Source organism: Corythoichthys intestinalis, chromosome 17, assembly GCF_030265065.1.
Source record: "Corythoichthys intestinalis isolate RoL2023-P3 chromosome 17, ASM3026506v1, whole genome shotgun sequence".
In the NCBI taxonomy this organism is placed as follows: domain Eukaryota; kingdom Metazoa; phylum Chordata; class Actinopteri; order Syngnathiformes; family Syngnathidae; genus Corythoichthys; species Corythoichthys intestinalis.
The window spans coordinates 40,744,978-40,766,173 of NC_080411.1; the positions used below are offsets into that span (position 1 = coordinate 40,744,978).

General features: G+C 39.5%; 1 protein-coding gene and 1 long non-coding RNA gene across 2 annotated transcripts; both read right to left on the minus strand.

Annotated features, from left to right (window-relative positions):
* Positions 1-8,404: 8,404 nt before the first annotated feature.
* LOC130905711 (uncharacterized) lies at positions 8,405-17,369 on the minus strand. The gene is made up of 3 exons (XR_009061148.1): positions 17,041-17,369; positions 15,309-15,414; positions 8,405-12,631 (listed from the first exon to the last, which is right to left on the minus strand). It is a non-coding gene; the product is annotated as an uncharacterized LOC130905711 (long non-coding RNA).
* Positions 17,370-18,737: 1,368 nt separating this feature from the next.
* pmchl (pro-melanin-concentrating hormone, like) lies at positions 18,738-19,136 on the minus strand. The gene has a single exon (XM_057819508.1). The coding sequence runs from the start codon at positions 19,134-19,136 to the stop codon at positions 18,738-18,740; it is 399 nt and encodes a 132-aa protein (XP_057675491.1).
* Between the last annotated feature and the right edge of the window lie 2,060 nt (positions 19,137-21,196).

A 21,196-nucleotide genomic window follows, 5' to 3' on the forward strand; every position in this document is an offset into this window, starting at 1 on the left:
TTTACAGCGTCTGAAAGCACTGGGGCTTCCATGAATTGCACTATAAATTGCACGACAAATTGAAACCATTGAGAATACGGATAAACAAAGACGGACAATATGGCGGCCGGATACAGCGACACGTCATTCTGTGAAGTTGGTGAGTAGGGTCTATAAGGTGTAAGGATGGCCTAACTTTTTCCTCAGTTAGAATATGCATTTTTGTTGATATATTTGGTTTAATGAGTAAAACAAAATTATTTTTTGTTGCTTACCTGCAATTGAATAACTTTCTTTTCCAGAGATAAAAACAAGATCAGACATTGATATGTGAACATTTCTCAATAAATACTGAATAATTAATGGGATGTCCTAATTTTTTCTCATGACTGTATATGTTTATGTGAATAAAAGGAAATACATACAGCATCGACATAACATAATTTGTTATATTGATTACTTCTCTTCACTCAACAGCATAACAGAAATTAATCATTGTATAGATTGTTTAAGAAGTATTCCTTACTTGGAAAAAAATGAATTTGCCAAGAACCACACTCCAGTCACGTTTCTTCAAAAATATTTATTTTCATCCATTTTCATGAGGTATTTCCAGAGATTTAGCAGTTCATTGGTCACATACGCACTCTAAGGTCCTAACAGGCAGCAGAAGCACTGGTATTGATTATATTGGTCAATAAAGACCGGTTTCCGCTCGGACTGTTATACTAATGCACTTAGGGTGAATGTCACAGCAAACATTGCTGGCTAGGTTGGAAAGTGCACCCAAGTGCCTTAATTATTAATAAGCCCCCAACCCCCATCCAAAGGTCTGCCCTCTGTTAGAGGCAGAAGGCGAAGAAAGAATGGGGGTGGACAGGAGGGTGCATGAGGATGATGTCACTTTTGCCCATTGAACCAAATCAGGACACCTGGGACTTGATGATGAACTCATAGTCATGAATCATAGTTTGACCAATGTCTGCTACGATGACAGACACAAAGACATTTTCATTGCGCGGGATTAAAGAAAATTGAATAAATAAATCGATCGCTTCCCCACACATTCAAGCGGTCCATTTCATTCAGGAGCATAAAATACCACGTGAAATATGAAATACACATGCTTTTTGCTGTCATAGGCACTTTAATACAGGTTCTACTATTGTCAGGGTTTGACCTTGGAATGTTTTGTTTCAATTTCAATACGTTCATTATAGAAATTTATTCAGAATTCGCGGAATTAGAGACAATACATTCTGACATTTTTTTGTTTTCACTCACTTCATGCGGACAGACAAGTGTTGGCATTAAATAGGATATCAGAACAGTGTGACTCAAAGAACACTCTGAAGAAATATTTACTCTGCCTGATAAGGACATTAAATATTAACATGCTGTTTGAAAAGTTACGAAAAACTGAAATAATGCTTGATTAAGTCAGTTTGAGTTTTTTTATTTATTTATTTTTTTAATCACGTAGAGCACATTGAGTTACCTTGTATAGGAAAGGCAATTTAAAATAAGCTGCCTTGTCGTGCCTTAAAAGCATACACAAAGACAGCCATGTATGTTGTCAAAGTAGTGTGAAGTATTTCTGCTCTCCTGCTGGAATGACTTCTGGGTCATTTCTGGGAAGTTCAGATGTAGTATGTGGAGCAGAAACACTAAAACTCAGTGGAAATCAACACCATTTGTAACAAGGAAAAGAAATAAAGGTACTATGCCATGAAGACAAAAAAAAACTGCCAAAAGAGCCTTAAAAGAGCTTCAAATTCATATCAGATCAGTGGCGGAACAAATGTGAACAAGGCCCAGGTGCAATGAGCAGAAAAGGGGACCCCCGACCTGAGTGGATCGTCCGACAGGGGTGGGGTGCTGGTAAAAATACCTTTGCAGGCTCTTCAATACAATCATTTGGTGCGTGTAGGTGGGCGGGGGGGGGGGGGGGGGCGTCTGCGTGTGTTTGGGGGGGGGAGGGGGGGGCGGGGTCAAGTGGAAATTTTTTCAGGCCCCTCCAGACAACCGGCCAAGCGCAGCCCGCTTATAGATATTTAACACATAAAGCTAGAGATGTGACCGAAAATTCAGCATCGAAAACTTTCGGCCGAAAATAGCTAAAACTGCATTTTCGGTTAAAAGGTCGAAGTTTAAAAGTTTACCACTGAGGTTGGTGGTGCGTCTCCTTCTTCCATCCCTGAAGGCCGTTTGATGGGGGTGCGGGGTCCCTGTGGGGTGACAATGGCCCCTTTGCTGGGCTGCGGGAGGAGGGATGTGCTGCGCTGGCTCGCTCCCGGATTGGATGGGGAAGGGCCGTGGCCCTAAATTGGCACCCACGCTGCATCTCTAGTCGTCTGCGAGACAATCACATTCAGAACAACGTATCATGTTAGATGGGACTCACGCATGACTAGATGAAATTAGACGCACTCAAGTAGGAAACCTTGGTGTCAGGATTAAGGATGAGACAGCATAGAATAGGATGCCAACATACACTTCACCCCTCCCAGTCACTTATCTCTCAGACCCCCCCCCCCCTTTCCATGGTGATCAGGCCCCGCACATGGTGTCAACCAGAAATACAACTAGCTAACGATAGCTCCAACATATTCCTAATTAGTTAGAGTAGGTGTTTAATGTATTTCTTGCTGTTGTTTGTGCTTTTACTGTTTCTCTCTCCCTTTTTTATTTTGTTCCCCCATAATCCCTGTTCGCTGCTTTCTCCTAATAAACGAGGTACGTTGAATCATCACAGTGGATGAATGTCATACTCCCATGTGATACATAAAAACTGTTCAGATCAATCGGACACTCAGATCTCCATTCTCCGTGTCTAGCAGCTGAACAGGACAGGTAAAAAAATTAAAATATAAAAATGTTATTGTTAGCAATTATTACTAAATTATTTAAAAAATATCTTTAAAAGAAAAATATTTATGGGGTGGCGAGAGGAAGGCAGGAACTTTGCACAAAAACATTTAACACAATTAGTTCCAACTGATTAAATAAAAAATACAAATAAGTTTTTAAATGTATGACAATTTTGTTGATGAAGCATCAGATGTTTTTAATGAAAACTTTTTTTTAACAAAACGGGATATTGAAATGATAATCATTTTGCATTTTGATCGAATTACATTCATTTGTGCTTAACTGATTGATATGGTATTGATACACATGGATTAATTGTTACACCCATCGTGGATCTGCCCCTGCTCATGAGGTTTCAGAATCAGCACCTTTCAAACTAAATATGTCGAGCCTCCGAGGTTGTAGAACCAATGCCAAGGCAAAGGGCATTAATTGGAGAATAATGAAATAAAATAATAAAAAAAATAATTGTATGCATGTGTATTTTTTGGCCTTTCTGTTTTTCGGACAGTTGTTTCCAATATTCTGTTTTCGGTTTCGGCCAAGATTTTTGCTTTTGGTACATCCCTACCTAAAACACTATATTACAGCTCTGTGTATCATCATACATTTCTGTTTGACCCTCCCCTCGCCCAACCACGCCCACTTTCCACCCGTCAACCAGGTCGCTTAGAGCAGGGATACACAACCACCGGGCCGATGATCAATAATTAGTTTTTGTTTTATTAATTTAATGGCCGAGCAGAGATTTGTGTAATTCGCCCTCTAGTGGTTGGCCCCCATTGCTGGGGTGTTTGCACACCTATGGCAGCCCAGTGCCAGTCAATGTAAAAAGTAACGTTAGCTGCTGCTGACTGTGTGCTGCGGGCAGCACTGGCAGTACTCAGATTACTATTTTTTATATCTATGTGCTCTTGTCCTCGATAATGACGTAGACGCATCAGATGTGTTCCTGGAAATAGTCAGCCCACACATTAGCGAAGATGACTGAAAAACAGTTTTTTAACAGGGAAAAGGCCACCTGCTGAGCCAGAAGAGGAACCTACAACCAAGTCCATTCTGCATAATATGTGGCTAAAAGCCAGCAAACAAGGCAACAAAAGCGAATGCACTGAGGCTACGTCTACATTCGGACAGATAATGGCCTTAAGCGTTCAATTTATTATACTATACGACATGTCGACCATAATAATGTATACCTCTTATACAGATATTTTATTACACAGAGGAAAGGGCTATCTAATTTCTTAAACCCGGGATACCTGGTCTAGTGTAAAAATCGGAACCAACAGAGGTGACATCATTGACCGTGCCATTGCGATTTCTTTGTGTGTCATTATGGCATCGTAAACAATGAAGGCCAATGGTACAGACTCAGCTTTCCCGGTCCTCTTCTTCCAGCTGAAGAGCTTGTAAAGTTTACCCTTGAATATGGCCGGAGAAAACATCGAACAATGCCGAAAAATTAGAAGCTTCTGTTTCAGAGGTGACCCGCGTAGACGATGACGTCACATACGAGGCTGGCAAAGTCTGCTCAAATGCAGGCGTCCCTTGCAGGAGCGTGGTGTTTATAAACACACCTTAAACGTAGTGTGGACAGGTATAAAATATTGTCCGAATTACAAGGCAAAAATATTATCCTTCCTAGTGTTGACGTAGCCTGAGAGCATCATAACTTGTGGCGAACCGTTCACGATTGGAGATGAAATCATTATGCCTGCGACCAGTGATATTTGCCGTCAAGTTTTAGGAGAAGCCGCTGTTAAAAAAAGGTTGATTCAGCGTATGGTGAGCAGTGTGGTTTTTGGCAGCCCTTTTAATTTTTGCCTTAAGCCTGAGTTATACTTCCGCGTCAGACCTACGCCGTCAAGGAAGAATCGAGTTACGACCCTACGCCGTAGCCTGACGCGCACCTCTCGATTTTTGTAACCTTCGCGTCGCGTAGACGCGTATGACGTAGCGAAAACGGACTGTGATTGGTCCGCTCAGATTGTTGTTTCCGGTTTACCGCGAAAACACCGCCATTGTACAATAGAATCAAACATTGTTTTCTACACGCAAAAATGGACCAAGCCGACGGGAGTATCATCGAAGAGCAAGTCTCGTCAAGAAATTATTATTGTGATTGCCAAATGGCAAGGTCGGCGATCGAAAAAATAAATAAATGAAAGAACCACCGCAACGTGGGTGGTCGGAACCGAGTGGCCACACGAAGCGGTGACCCAGTCGGCCAAAAACTGCCAACTTTTTATCACTTTATGTCGTATTTTTGGTTGGTGCACTTCATCATTTACTGTGTACATATGTTTGCTGTGAGTCTGTCACTTATTTACGTGTCACACTTCAAGTATATAAAGAATAAAGCACAGATTTGGTGTCAAGAGTTGTTTTGATCTTTAATTTTCAATAACAGACAGTTCACACACACGATACATCATCACTGATTGAGAGTGCCTCGGTGCTTTTTATGATAACCTTAAAATCAAGCCTCCCAACGCAGTTTGGGAAGTTCCCTAGACGCCAGAAATCTGCTATGGCTTCCCACTGGCTGGTTGTAGGACACGGCAAACAAATCGGGCTGGAGGGCTTTGCAGACCTTGAATGCAGTGCTCGACGCCAGTTTGAAGCTAGCCGCCACAGCTAGCTCTCTCCACCTGAGTCTAAAACTCTGTGCGGCATCAAAAGTCGGCCAGACCGCCTCGAAACCGTCTTCTGCGTCGCCTGCCCCTCAACATTTGTATGTTCAATATTTATTCAATGTTGATGAGCAGAATATTTACTTTCAAGAGTTCCATATTGCATTGTTTATTTTTCTCCGACTAGCGGAAGTAAACAAGCATGCCCCAAAACCATACAAACATAACGCCACATCCCTCTAGTGGCTTGGCGGTGAATTACAGAGCAAAGCGTTCCCTCACCGCAGAACTATTGAATGTCGAATGACGCCGTAGTCGCTACGCCGTCACCGCAACGCGGGAATATAACTCAGGCTTTAGTCTTATTCTTTTTTACAGTAATACAGTGGTACCTTGACATACAATCGTTTCGACACACGATTTTTTCGACATCCGATGTAAAATTTGACTCGCCATTTGTTCCTACATGCGACGACATGCTCGAAATACGACGATTTATGACAGCGCCGTAGTTTGTTTTCCCGTAGGACGGACCGATGGCGGATTTTCTTGTGAGAGAAATCAGCATGGGTTCAAAGAATGTTATTGCAGGTGGTGAAAAAAGGAAAAAGGTGACCTTACCATTGAAATGAAGATGGAAAAAATAGAAAGTGTGTGTGTCCGTGAACTGGCTCGACAATACGACCGTAGAGTGTCTACGATCTTGACGGTCCTCCTCTGACCTCCGTTCACGTCTTCATAAGTTAAGGAGACAATTATTATTGTGGTAACATCGCTAAAAAAATCACCAGCTTTGTCAAGTTTTTTATCAATTTATTTGTGAACTTGTGCAACACAACATACCTACTGTCCGCTGCAGCTGAACATAAAAGTCCTCTCTCTCTCTGTCAGGTCAGCCACACAGTGCGTTCAAGTACACCACGCAAAACACATTCACCACATTAGAACCCGATTCGTTACATTTTTACAGGTATAATTATTATTATTATTATTACTATTATTGTATTATTATTCATAATTTATTTGTTTTGCTCTGTGTAATTGCTATTTGCAATAGCACCAGCAGCATTCACTAAGGATTTAGTGTAGGTTTTCAGGCTGTGGAATGAATTAACGGAAATCTTATGGGAAAATCCTGGTCAACATACATTACGACCATTTTGACTTACAAACAAGGTCCTAGATTGAACTAATTTATTAGTCTTAGTCATATTTTAGTCATCTCAAAATGTGTTTGTCTTTGTCTATTTGTTGTTGACAAAAACTCAAGCCAATTTTGTCTAGTTTTAGTCAACATTGAGTAAAGATGTTTTCGTCTGTGGAATAAAAAAAACTATATACAGTGAGGCAAATAAGTATTCAGTCAACCACTAATGATGATTTCTTTACACCAAGCTTTTTACCTATTGCAGATTCAGTCTTCCCAGTCTGGGCAGGTCTACAATTTTGTCTCTGGTGTCCTTCGACAGCTCTTTGGTCTTGGCCATAGTAAAGTTTGGAGTGTGACTGACTGAGGGTTGTGGACAGGTGTCTTTTATACCGATAATGAGATAAAACAGGTGCCATTAATACAGATAACGAGTGGATCCTCGTTAGACCTCGTTAGAAGAAGTTAGACCTCTTTGACAGCCAGAAATCTGGCTTGTTTGTAGGTGACCAAATACTTATTTTCCACTGTAATTTGGAAATAAATTCTTCAAAAATCAAACAATGTGATTTTCTGTTTTTTTACCCCCCACATTCTGTCTCTCATGGTTGAGGTTTACCCATGTTGACAATTACAAGCCTCTCTAATCTTTTCAAGTAGGTGAACTTGCACATTTGGTGGTTGACTAAATACTTATTTGCCCAACTGTATATTCCAAAAATAAATAAATAAATAAAGGTTTTACTATTTCCAATGAAAATTGACAGACAAGCACATATTGTGGCGCCTACAAAGACAACGCCAACTTGGTGACAATAAACACTCATTAGCATGTTCAATAAACTATACCCACCTGGACGCCGCGAATTGTATAAAAAAGAAGTTGTACAAAAGTTTAAGAGCACATGCTCCATTAGCATTAGCCTAATGCTAAGGTGAATGTGATGCTAATGCTACGAGTTACATTTAGTGTGTGATGATCACTCAGCACAGACCTTTAAAGGCTAAAACAACATTGCATGTTGTCTCTGGCCAAGATAAGAAAAAAAATCTAACCGTATGTGCAAGCCTTGAGAGTGGAGGGGACTCTGCACTGGAGAATGTAAAGGGTGAGGTGGCGCATGTGAAGCACCTCACATGACATAATATAACCAGACACTACTACCCAATTGGCATTAGGCTTGTTATCTTTTGGTCTGCTTGTCAAGTTTAAATACAAATCCTTAGGTAGACATGTATAATATTACCCAAAATAAGGTGAGAAGGCACTCAATTTAGTTGAAAAGCTTGCAAGGAGAAGGAGGGGAAACTATACTACAATACAAATTACAGGTTCCACAATCGTTCTGACTAGCCCCTCCTACACCTCTCTTTTATTTGGGATGGCCCTAGAAACACACGGGTGTCTTGCCCTAAAAGGGAATAAGGGGAAGCACCCCTTGTCTTTTTTTGGCTATGTGTGTGCATTTGGGTGGAATTATATACATGTGTGTCAGCACAATTCTGCAAAGCAAAGCGGCCTCTTCTGCCTTTGACCAGGCACGAGACTTCTTCAGGACAAAACATTCTTTCTTTGTGAACAATAACAGTAAGCAAAAGCATTTCTTCATTGCGGGCAGCAATAAGCAAAAGCATTTATTCATTGCGAGCAGCAATTGATTAGAGCAAATATATAATAACATCTGAACAAGTATCTCATCAAATACATTTCATGAAGGAATAGCATTTGGCAAGTAATAAAATGTAACAATATGATTTCTTAAATGTCCCAGACAGTTTTAGTTTCTCAATGTCTGTGGCTTGAAGTGGACCTATGCGGGTTTTAACCGGTCAGAATGACAAGGCAGTTTTATCAAGAGCTAAACATGTCTATAGTTATCAACCACTAAAATGTCTCTTACAGCAATTAATCATGGAACCTACCGTTATAGGAATCAATACTTTATTGTGAGCCCTATTTAATAACCATTTAAAATTCATCTTATCACTCCTAAACACATTTTTAGCTAGTTATCGTCTCGTCATCGTCATGAAAAAACTGTTCATTGACGAAATATTTTCATTATCGTCATCGTCGACGAAAACTACACTGATGCTGAGTTACATTTTCCCTGCACTTCATGCAAGGGCATAGGTCTGGTCTCAACATTGGTAAGGAGGATGAAACAGCATAACCTGAGTGTAAACTTTTTGGTGGGGACAGGACATCAATACGACCAAACAGATTGAGTGAATGGGGGTCAGGGGTATATTTCTCATGAATATGAACCTAATAATTGACAGGCCAAATGATCAATGCAAAAAAATAATCTGTATTGATTCATATTAACTTTCACATGTATCGGTTTAGGTGACACAGCATTCGATTCAAACCTTTGTTTTCAAAAACTACTAAAGAAACATTCTGAAAACTTCCAGAATTAATGTCTGTATTTTGTTAGCAAATTAAAATTGCAATATTTGAACATAACTTAAATTGTATTAACATACATAATAAACACAATCTTATTAAATAAATAATGTCTTAACTGTCCAGGAGCTGTGATGATGATGAACTATCCAGGAATGCAAAATATAAACATTCGTCCTAAGACCACTCAACATTGTCCGTCTAAATAAAGAAATTAAATATAACTGAAAAACGTCTTTGTCACGGTATAAGAAAAATAAATGAAAATGGAGCCTTCCTTCAGGTAAAACGCTACTGCTTTTGTCCACAAGCACAGCCAAACTCAACAAAATATGAAAACTTTTTACCTCGAATATGATTAATGTATCTGGGGAAAAAATGTCTGCACAGGCTGCAAATAAAAAAACTTTTAAAATAAATATAGTAGAAAATAAATAAATACATTTTAAATAAATTCAAGTCATCAGCCAATCAAACGTGTGTTTAACTCATTTGCTCCCAAAAACGTATAAATATGTTCTATTTTTAATTGTTTCAGTGTCCCAAAATTTTACGTTTTTTTTTTTTTTCACAAGGGACATCTCTAGGTTCTGATGCAACTATGCTCCAAAGCACATTGCTGAAAATCCATTTTAAAGCAATAAAACTGGCCACTGGAGGTAGCGCATTTGGTAAGAACTCATATCGGACCATTAAAGGAAGTGAATGAAGATAAATAGTCAGGAAACGGAAGTTGGAAGAAGTAAGAAGCGTGAGAAAAATGTGGAGAACGATGCCAAACACAAGGCACATGCCCCACACAAGTTCCCTATGTAAATTCTGTTATGAGGTAGTGTTCACTACACAGGTCCCCCCCAGAATTCACCCACACAGGACACCAGGCGTAACCCGATTTAACGGAATTGAACGGTCGAGTTGCACAGCCGGGGCGACAGCCGGGCCACAACAGCGGCCACAACAGCGTCATGTCTCAGTTCAATAGTTTACTTATGTGTAAATAAATTGTTACTTTGCTATCAAAAGCTCTATTTGTCTTGTTATTCGTGTTATTTTGTAGAAGGAAAACATTATTCAGATGATTGGGATGTCACAAAAACCAAAAAAAATAGCTGTGTTAAAGTCAAAGTTTTGTTTGAAATGTATACTTTTACAAAAAGCTAAATTTCTCTGTTTTTCATCAGAAATTGGAAAATTGCTCAAACTAAGCTATTTTCTAATGCTGATTTCTAAAGAATGGAAAAAGATATGAACTGACTTTGTTTTCTTGCTGAAAAAAGAGAGTCTAATCTTTCTTTTGTTGGGTTCCATGTTTAAATAGCAATAGAACAGAATTTTCTGTGGGCCTTGCAAAATCAGTCAAAACCCAGTTAAATGGCCGGGAGCGAAGGGGTTGCGCCGGTGAAAATGGCTGGGAGTGAATGAGTTAAGGGGGGAAAAATGCTTAGCAAGTGAGAAGGGGTAAATGTAAGTCTGAACATAATGAAAATAACTCACTTAATAATGGTAGGGTCAATTATATCCTTACAACAAATAGGAAGAGAATCTAAATTACCTATATAACTAAACTCATTATCTAATGCAAATAAGGTTACTTAAAAGTTAGTGGGGACAATGTGAGAATCCTGAAAAGTTGGTAGTGTTATGTCCCTACCATCTCTATGCAAACCTACGCCCTTGACTTAATGTTGATGTTTAGCCCTGTCATGTTATTTTATATTTACTGTATATATTTTCTGCCACACATAGCAGTTCGTGAATAAAATTTCAGCATCACACCGGTCCGTGGTGCAAAAAAGATTGGGGACCACTGCCTGAGATGTCCGGGTGCGGTCAGACCACTAGTACCCCCCTACTTTCCGTCCCTGTAATAAATGGTTGAGATGAACTGATGTGGAAGATAACATCACTGATTCTTTTGGTGAAAGATAGGAGAGTCATCTGTGAAATGTTAATCTTGTCCTTTTTTGCGTTCTTTTCATTATTTTATGACCAATATACAGTATGTAAAAACGAACCAAATTTGGGTGATGATTTAAAAATGTATTGCTCCACCAAACAGAATTTATGCTTTATTTAGTGATTTTGTTCTCTTCCATTTCTAGGATGAGACCGGTCATCAGACTCAACTGATCATTTAAACCTACTGGGTGGGATTCAATTTGTAATGCACAACGGAGACCCCACTGACGCCAGATGCCGTGGAACCGTTTAACCGTTTATGTTAGATTTATCATGTTAGAGGACGCCCAAAAAAAAGATAGGAAGGCTCTAATTAGGTTTTAGAATCAAATTTCGTCCAGTGAGTGCTAGTCATTGTCACAGCACTAAATGCAACGATTATGGACACGCTTTATTGCTTGAGACAGATGGTGGGGGAAGTTCACTTTGAAATCAATTGAACACCATTAAAATGGTCAACTCACCCACCTCATTTGACTCTGCCAGCAAAGCTATCCATGTTTAACGATCTAACTTCAACTATTACTATGAGACTGCAAAACTCAATACTTTATCACCTTTTGTAGCCTTTTACTGATAGACAGTCTTTTGTTTTTCTCTTGTCTTATTATCATACTGTGTGTTAGTGTGTGCTCATAAATTAATTTTTTTAATCATCCACTGGGGGAAATATTTGGCAGACTACAAAAAGTATTTGTGGTTGCTGTGTTGATGACTCACACTACCTATAATACAGACCGTATTTTCCAGACTATAAGTCACACTATTTTTCATAGTTTGGCTGGGCCTGCGACTTATGTTGAGGAGCAACTTATATGTTAGTAGGAGCCAGGGGCAATGTGAGACTTTTTTTTTTTTTTTTTTTTTTACATTTACTCTCCTCCCAGCAGGCTAAATTAACAACAGACCAGTAAATTTTACATATTACCCATTAATTTAGGATGTTTCATAGACATGGAAATTATCAGAATATACTCAGGATGAATTGTATTGAAAATATAAGAAGTTTAAAAAAAAAGTGATATTGTATCATACTTTACCCCAAGGGTCAGCAACCCGCGGCTCTTTAGCGCTGCCCTAGTGGCTCCTTGGAGCTTGTTGAAAAATTTTTGACAATGGAAAAATATTTGCATGGCACCGCCAGACTATTCTCCCTGTATTTTTCACCCAGCCCATTAACGGCCTCTCGAGCAAGTACAAAATCAACCGTCCAATCAGATTTGTTTATTTGCGTGACGTGTTCTTAACGAGTAACGACACTCTTGCGCGCCGAAAGTCGTCTCTACAACACTACAGATGGCGAACGGGAGAGCTGAGAATATGTTCAAAACCAGTTTTAAATTACCAAAACCACATCGACACAAGTCATTGACAACAGTCAACATGGCTCGCGCTAGCCATGTTGAATAAACTTCTCCATTCTCCGCTCACGCTAATTACTTGTCGCTTTAACAACGTCACGTCTGCCCGTCGCCGACTGGTCCACTCCGCTGTCTGTTTGCTGTGGCTTGCTCCACCCTCGGAATTTGATCCGCCAGACAGTCGCCGGACTCAATCACTGGAACAGCGGTGAGTCTGGTATCCCAGGCAAGAAAAAGATGGGAGAGGGAAATATTTTTTTTCTGGTTTCTGTAGGAGGACAAACATGACACAAACATTTTAATTCATTAATATTGTAATAGACATGTGCCGATTACCGGTTTCAAGGTATGCCGTGGTATCAGTGTTGTTTTCGTCAACGATGACTTTAACGAAAATATTTCGTCGACAAACAATTTTTTCATGACGATGACGAGACACTAACGAGCTAAAAACATATCTTGGGAGACTAAAACTTAACGACAATAATGCCAGTTTTCGTCTGACAAGACGAGAACGAGACGAAAATGAGCCATAGTTTTCATCACATGTTCACAATGTGTGCTATTTTATGTGTCACCAGTGTTGTTAATCTAACTGAAAAAAAGTAATTAATTATAGTTACAAATTACTTCTCCCAAAAAGTAATTGCGTTAGTAACTCAATTACCTGAATGTAAGAGTAATTAGTTACTTGGCAAAGTAATTGGTGATCATTACTTTTTTTTTTCCTTCAAAAAAAAAAAAAAAAAAAAAAAAAACATTGGCCACACTATGTGAAGTTTTTTGTGAAGGTTTTTGGTACAATTGGCCCGAGCCCAATTCTTTACCCTAATTTACCCTTTACCCTTAATCAACTGTTAAAAGTTGTTAAAATTGTTCCCATTATTGCATTAGTTCCCTTCTCTCTACTTTCGACATATGAAAGTTTTAAAACTGTTTCATCATTTAAAGATAGATTCAAGTCAAGATTTTGCCGATTTAGGAGTATTTTAGATAAAAAGTTACTTAGGTTCGCTAGGAAGGTTCTCTACAACAGAGCCGTCCTAAAAAGTCTACTGCTTTAAGATGGCGGCTGTCTACTAACGCATTTAGTGCCATGTCTGTCATTTGCATCTAGTTATATCTATATACAGTACATGTGATATCTACCATGTCTACCATATCTACCATAGCAGCGGGTGTAGTTTGTAGGCTATCGGCTACAACATGTATTATTGGAGCTACCTAGCATCGCGTTTGCTCCTCGTCACAACTTTCTTGGCTCCTCCTCACTCCTGCTCTGCTCTGTCGTCTCGGTGAGTCCGTCTCCCTCTGACTTTTCGACCAATATAGTAACGCAGAGTAACGCATGCCTTTCCGTCCTCAGTAACGGTAACGGCGTTGCCAAGATGAGAAAAGTAATTAATTAGATTACCCACTACTGAAAAGAATAACGCCGTTAGTAACGCCGTTATATTGTAACGCCGTTATTAACAACATTGTGTGTCACTACGTGCTCCGACCCCCCACAACTCACCCATTAGTCTAGTGTCCTCTCCAGTCTCCCCATTGCTTGTTTTGATACACAAACGGTAAGATTTGACTTCTTATCTCGGCAACAGAGAATATGCAATGTGTTTTTAGCCTAGTAAGGTCTGTGCTGAGTGCTAAATGTAACTTGTAGCATTAGCATAGCATACACATTCACATTAGCATTAGGCTATTGCTAACGGCGAGTGTCCTCCTAAACTCTCGGACAACTTTTTCACATACAGTTCGTGGCGTCCAGGCAGGTAATTGAATATAATGTAGCCTACTGTTTTCATACTGAGGGTGCATTATCACGTGATAGATTTGTGGATGCTAAAATATGTGCTCCTCTGTCAATGTTTATTAGAAACCTTTTCTTACTTATTTTTGGAGTGAAACTTTTAAATTTTACTAACAGAAATATTGAGTTAATGTTGGCTAACACTAGACGAAATTAGTCTGAGTTTTCGTCAACAAAAACTAGACGTAGACAAACACATCTTGAAATGACTAAAATATGACTAAGACTAATAACTATTATCGTTCAAAAGACAAAAACTAAGACAAAAATTAAAACAGCTGCCAAAAACAACACTGCGTGGTATCAAAATGTCATGGTTTCAAAACTGTAAAAAAATTCTGTCATACCATCTCTCTGGTATTAGCTATTTTTTATGTCCCAAAAATGCATGGAGAAATCCCTCGCTTGCAGCTGCAAGGCTGAACCCCCCCCTACCGGTTGTTGCTCAGTGTCAGTGAGTCAGCTGTGCTACACGATGCCTGTAACCTTTTCTCCCCATCGAAGAAAACAAAATCGCTGGTATGGGAATACTTTGGCTACAAAAAAAGTTACAGACTGCCGCGGCTTAGAGGAAGGGCAACCGACATGTAAAACATGTTTGCTGAGGGTGGCTGCTGGGGAAGCAATACCTCCAATATGATTTCGCATTTATACAAAATTAAAGGTGTCATGAACGTTTCCCACCAGCTATGGAAGTTAACTCCAGCGTGTTTATTGTGTCTAGCGGTGGTAAAACGTGGTGTTTTTTTCTCTCTGGCAACTGTCCGTGTTAAGAAAGAGTGTGTATATAATGTAAACATGATACGAGTCCTACACACGTGATTTTTATGGGAAATAATAGAATTTTTTAATGGTAAAAAACTAAAAATGTTGCGCTGTGGTTGTGGGTTTAGGACTGCATTTATTTTAATTTTATTTAGAATATTTTGTTATTTCTTTAAATTTATTTTAACTTAACATTATACTTATGTTCCATTTGCTATACTGTTTTGAAAAAGAAAAATCCTGTTCGATAGAAAAAAGTTTTTTTCTTTTTTTTCTAAACCCAGATATCTCAAAGTAACATATTTTAGAGCTGTAATTGCAACACTGTGATACCGTGAAATCGTGATATTTTTGCTTAAGGTTACCATACCCTCAGAATGTCATACTGGCACATGCATAGATGTAATGAAGTTAAACTTGAGGCGGCATCATACAACAGCTGTAGTCACGTGGTGCGTCATTCTCTATAGGATGCACTGCAGGGAAAATAAACATTTAATCATGAAGGCTCAGGATGTATTTGTATAGCTAACTTAGTCGTTTTGACAGTATGCTAATATAGCTAATACAGATACCATGTGTTGCCTTCTTTAGGAGGCTTTTCATTTTTTGTTGCTCCACACATTTTTTTTTGGGTCCAATATGGCCCTTTCAACATTATGGGTTGCCGACCCCTGCTATAACCCCTTCTACAGTGCAAACTGAGACAGTCTCGAAAAATTAAAGGGGTAAAGTGAACCAATGAGAAGTAAACTGATTCACTTACTTATTCATTCTTCATGTAAAAATCATAATATTGAATATTGTGAAAAGTCAAATTCTAACAGGTAGCTTGACAAAAGGACAATTCAGAATGAATATCAGCATAGTAACAGCATCCTCGAGTTTGGTCGATTAAAAACATTTTTTTAAACACCTGAATGCAATTCGAGATCTACTACACCATAATACAATATCATTATGCATCATTACATATTATGACAAAACTACCCATGGCCAGATCTTTTTCCTGGATCACTTCTTTTATCTTTAGAACTCTTGTCATCGAGCAAGTGGGACAATGATATCAATCTTCTCAGAGCTGCTAACTAAATTTTATTTTTGGTTGTTTGCTTTTTCAGGTTGGTCTTTTCTTTACAACTTTGCCTTTTTCCCCAACCAATTTTTGACAGGGACCATTTGGCACATCTTAGTCAGCTGGCCAGGCTTATCCAGGTGTGCAGTAGACTGATGATAATCAGTTACTGAATTGTCTGAAGCGAGTAGTTCATCTGCAGGTGGATCATCTGCCTGGGTGGGCCATCCAGATCTTCTGCAGTGGCAAGCATGGCTCATGGTTTGGCCTGTCTGAAACCATTGATGTTGCAAATGCTTAATCAAAGAAAATTCAGTACTTCTAAATCCAGATGTGATGTTGTGTAGTGTCACTTCTGACAAGAAGGAGTGAAGTGAGACATCTCACTTTACCCACGTCATTGGTCTCTTTTTACCCCATTGCCACAATTTTGTTAAAAGACAGCCTCTCCAAGCAACACAGGCTAACCTTAAGCAAGGATCCGCACATGGTTTTATATGTTGTTAGTTCATCAACATATGTGATAAAATATTTTCAAGTTTAATAAATTTATTTTAGTACAACTGCTGATTAAGTTGACAGAAACACAAACTACTTTTACGTGCAAAAAATATTTTGGGGGAAAAAAAAAAACATGTTTACCACTGTAACAGGATGATCTATTCTCCATGGACAAGGTGAATTGGTAGGGGCTTAAAAACATGATGGTTGAATGACCATGACATGTGCTCCCTCATTTAGATACAGGGGGTGTCTCACATTACCCCGTGCCTACTACTTGGAGTGGGTGCAGTTGTTCAAAAGTGAAAGTGAAGATGAAGACTGAATGGAGATTTGATAGTGATTTGCAGAGAGATTGAGAGTTTGTATTGTTTATCATTAGCTGAATACCTGTAATATGTTAACAGATACCTGTTTAGCACTTTGTTATGTTTTATTACAGCAATAATGTATAATGTTTGTGCTTGACCTCCCCAAAATTCGACTTATACTCCAGTGGGACTTATATACTGTATGTTTTTTATACTTATGCTCTCGGCTCCTCCCGGTTGAATTAGGTGGTTCCCAGTAATCTGGTTAGTCCGGATCAAGATCGGTCTCATTTTTTTCATCATCTTCATCGTTGTTTTCAACATCGGGCTCAGGAGTAACGCAACATGAGCTCGGCAGAACGCGTTTGGAACCTGACGCTGTTGCGGCCATCACCGTCTGTCTCATCAAGATAGATTTTTATGAATCCTTCTTTGACGATGGTTTCGTTTTCTTTTCAAAACACTCCTCCAGTGTCATATGCCTTTTTTTTCCCGATCGTTCTCCACATTTTTCTCAAATTCTCACGCGCCTTCACAAGATCCCTCCAACTTCCGTTTCCTGACTATTTTTCTTCACTCCCTTTCTTGGCCGGAGATGAGTTCTTACAAAATGCACTGCTGCCCTCCAGTGGCCAGTTTTATTGCTTTAAAATTTGTTTTGAGCGTTGTGCATTGCAGTTAAGTGCAACAGAACCAAGAGATGCCTCCTGTCAAAAATCAAAACAAACAAACAAAAAAAAAAACATAAAAGACTTAAAAATACGTTTTTGGGACACTGAAACAATTAAAAATAGAACGTATTTATATGTTTTTGGGAGCAAATGAGGTAATAAAGAAATATACAGTGTTACCTCTACATGCAAAGTCAATTCGTTCCAGGACCTTGTTTGTAAGTCAAATTGGTCGTATATCAAGCAGAATTTTCCTATAAGAATACATTATAATTCCATTAATTCGTTCCACAGCCCGAAAACCTGTACCAAGTCCTTAATATATACTGCTTACACAGAGCAAAACCAATAAATAATAAATAATAATAATAATGATGTAACGAATCGGGTTCTAATCTGGCCGATGTGTTTTGCGTGATGTATCTGAACGTACTGCGTGGCTAGCATCACAGCGAGAGATTGGTGCGGCAGAGAATTTAGTTTGTCTTCTAATGTTCTGTTGTCGGTGTCAGCTGCAGCGGAGAGTAGGCGTGTTGTGTTGCACAAGTTTTGAAATAAATGATTAAAAACCCGACAAAAACTGGCCATTTCTTGGTGATTTTACAACAATAACAATTGTTACCTTAAATTATAAAGAGTAAAAGTAAAAGTAAAAAGTCGGAGGAGGACCGTCGAGATCGCAGACATCCTACGGCCGTATTGTCGAGTCAGTTCACAGATGGGCACACCACGCTCATATTTATCTATCATTTTCCTCTTCATTTCATTGGTAAGCATCACCTTTTTCCTTTTTTCACCACTTGCACTAACCTTGGAACCCGTGTCGATTTCTCTCACAAGAAAATCCGCCGTGCGTCCATTTTGCGGTAAAACAAAAAAACTGCGGCGCTGTCATAAATCATTGTATTTCGAGCGTGTCGTTGCAGGTTGAAAAAAAAGGCAAGTTAAAATTTTCGTCATATGTCAAAAAGATTGTGCGTCAAAGCGATTGTTGGGGATTGGTGGTTGAGATTGGTATGGCGGTCCCCATTAATCGCGAAGAACGAGGGATCACTGTAATCAATTACCAATGAAAAAGCATATTCCCATTCTCTGAGATTTTACAAAATACATAAACATAAGCAAAACACAAATGAGAATACATTAGATTTTAATTTCAGAGGTGTACTCAATTGAGCATGGACACATTATTCTGGAATACATTACAATATAGCACATGGCAGTAAAAGCAGTAAAATGTCCTAAACTTCCCAGCATGGTCGGTACACACGTCCCACCATGCATCTCATGGTGTCCCGCCTCAGGATGGGGATGCTCAGCTCCTGACCGCTGTTTCTATGTTCAACGACCTGGCTGTTGTCATCAGCTCGTCGCTTGTAGAGCGGCATTCCATTGTGCAGCGCTCGCAGGTCACGCCAAAGACTCGGATCTGCAACAACGATGACCCTCTGCCCTCTCGATTTGCCGTCGGTGAACAGATCCGCCTCGCCGCGGATGTTGTCTGTCACCTCCTCGCTCAGCAAGGAGGCCAATGTATCCTGCTCCAAGGAGCTCTCTTCAGCCAGGCCCATGGGCGACGCGCAAGAAGAGTGCAGCAGGAGCGCAGCGGAGAAGATCACGCAGATGACGGACTGTCTCATGGTGAAGAATGCTCGGCTTCAGGGACAGATGTCTTTGCAGATATTTCGATGTCTTGTTGTGGTTTCAACCAGCTCCCATGCTTTTATACCATTTGAATGACTACTTTGGCTTTAATCCTTAACGTCATCAAATGTTGTCCTGTTGAGCTCAGGAAATTAGATGACAGCTTTAAAACAGAGCTGAGAAGTATTGAACTGCTCAAGTGTGTTGTCTTCTCAGGAGTTAACTAAAGTCTTTTTGCGGATGAGTTCGGGCCATTAATAACAAAACGGCGGGAAATCTTTAAGTAACTGCAAGCAAGAAGACTAATCCATAATGGCTGACTTTTAAAATAATGGAATTGGATTAACCACCCATGAAGAGCATTCTGGTTTCATACTCTAGTGATGAAGACAGGCCACCTTAACTCATTGTCCACTATTATTTTTTCCAGAAATGTCGAAGTAGGATTAGTGCAAAAAGGTGACAAATGATTTTTGAAGTGTTTGTGTGTCGTGTAGGCAGCAGCTGAAACAATCTAAAGTTGGAAGATATTCTTAAAGGAGAATGTTGTAACAAGTTGGTTGAATTTCTTTCCCCAATTATATTGAGGCCAGATGGTTTCAAGGACCTGTAAACACCTGTACATGCATAATATCACCATGAAAGTGAATAATCTGACCACTGAGTACATTTTGATGATCAAAAAAGCAAAATATCAACTCTACAGGAAAAACGGTTGATTTTACTTGACATTCTGCAAGAAGAAAAGTCAATATGTTACTGAAAAAACTTCATACTGTCATGAACAAACTTCATACAGTCATGTGAAAAAAATAGGACACCCCATTAAATATTCAGCTCCTGATTAAGAAATGTTCACATATCAATGTCTGGTCTTGTTTTTCTTTATCTCTGGAAAAGAAAGGGATTTAATTGCAGGTAAACAACAAAATTTAACATTGTTTTACTCAATAAACCGAATATATTAACAAAAATGCATATTCTAACTGAGGAAAAAGTTTGACTGAAAAAACTTCAGTGACACACTTTTTGTAGCCATCTACCAGTCTTTGATATCGGTCTTGAAGGAATCTGACCTCCTAGCCAGATTGCCGGATTCACGGCAGCCGAACCGCCAGACCAGGGCTGGCACAGATCCAACGACCCGGCCCGACGAGATCCCGACAACCTGACCAAAAGGCCAAACTCTGCGCGTTCACCTTCGTTTTAACCCCTTGTACTAACTTAATTTTGAAAGCTGGAAAAAGGTTTGGAAACACAAGTTGACAATTTATTCTGAGTCGACAGCAATCATGCAGCACAGATGGATCCAGGTGAGGATCCAAGGTCACAATATCACAAGTCAGCAAAATGTTCCCAAGAAAAAAACGACAATACTTAGTTAAACATTCAGTCTCTTGAAGGCTCTTGCATGGCGAAGGTTGTGAAGAAGGTTGTGTTTAGGTGCTGTTTAGGATTATTGTCTGTTTGTGGGATTGAACAGGAGCATTCGAAACTATTCTGTTATAACTGTTCCCAGGTCAACAAGGATTATGGATTTTGCCTCCTCAGTGTCAAAGGGGTTCTTGGAGTCTTATCAGTCGTGTTATCATTTGCATATCGGGCGTTTTCCGGTGTTCCTTGTGTTGGAACAGGACGTCCCGCAATTTGTTCTGGACTGTCCGGGTGAACTGATTGCGAGAGTTGGTAGTGCAGATGTGGGCTTGTAGATGTCGGCGTCAATCTTGCTCAGTCAGTTGCATGCCACACACGTTGGGCTTCCGTGATAAGAAGGTGTCATGTATCTCTTATGCCCTATATTCTGCCTGTTTTCCTTAAACTATGGTATAAGTGCTATTTATTTTATATTAGGTGTGTTAGAGCAGGGGTCCCCAACCTTTTTTGCACTACGGACCGGTGTTATTTGGGTCTTTTTTCACGGACCGGTGTTCTGACAAATTTTGCAACCCATCAAAAATTGCAACGATGCGGTTCTGCGCATGCGCGTAACGTTAAACATAGCCACAAAATGCGCAAATGCAGCGATTCCAAAGTAAACACTACAAACTTTCTTGAA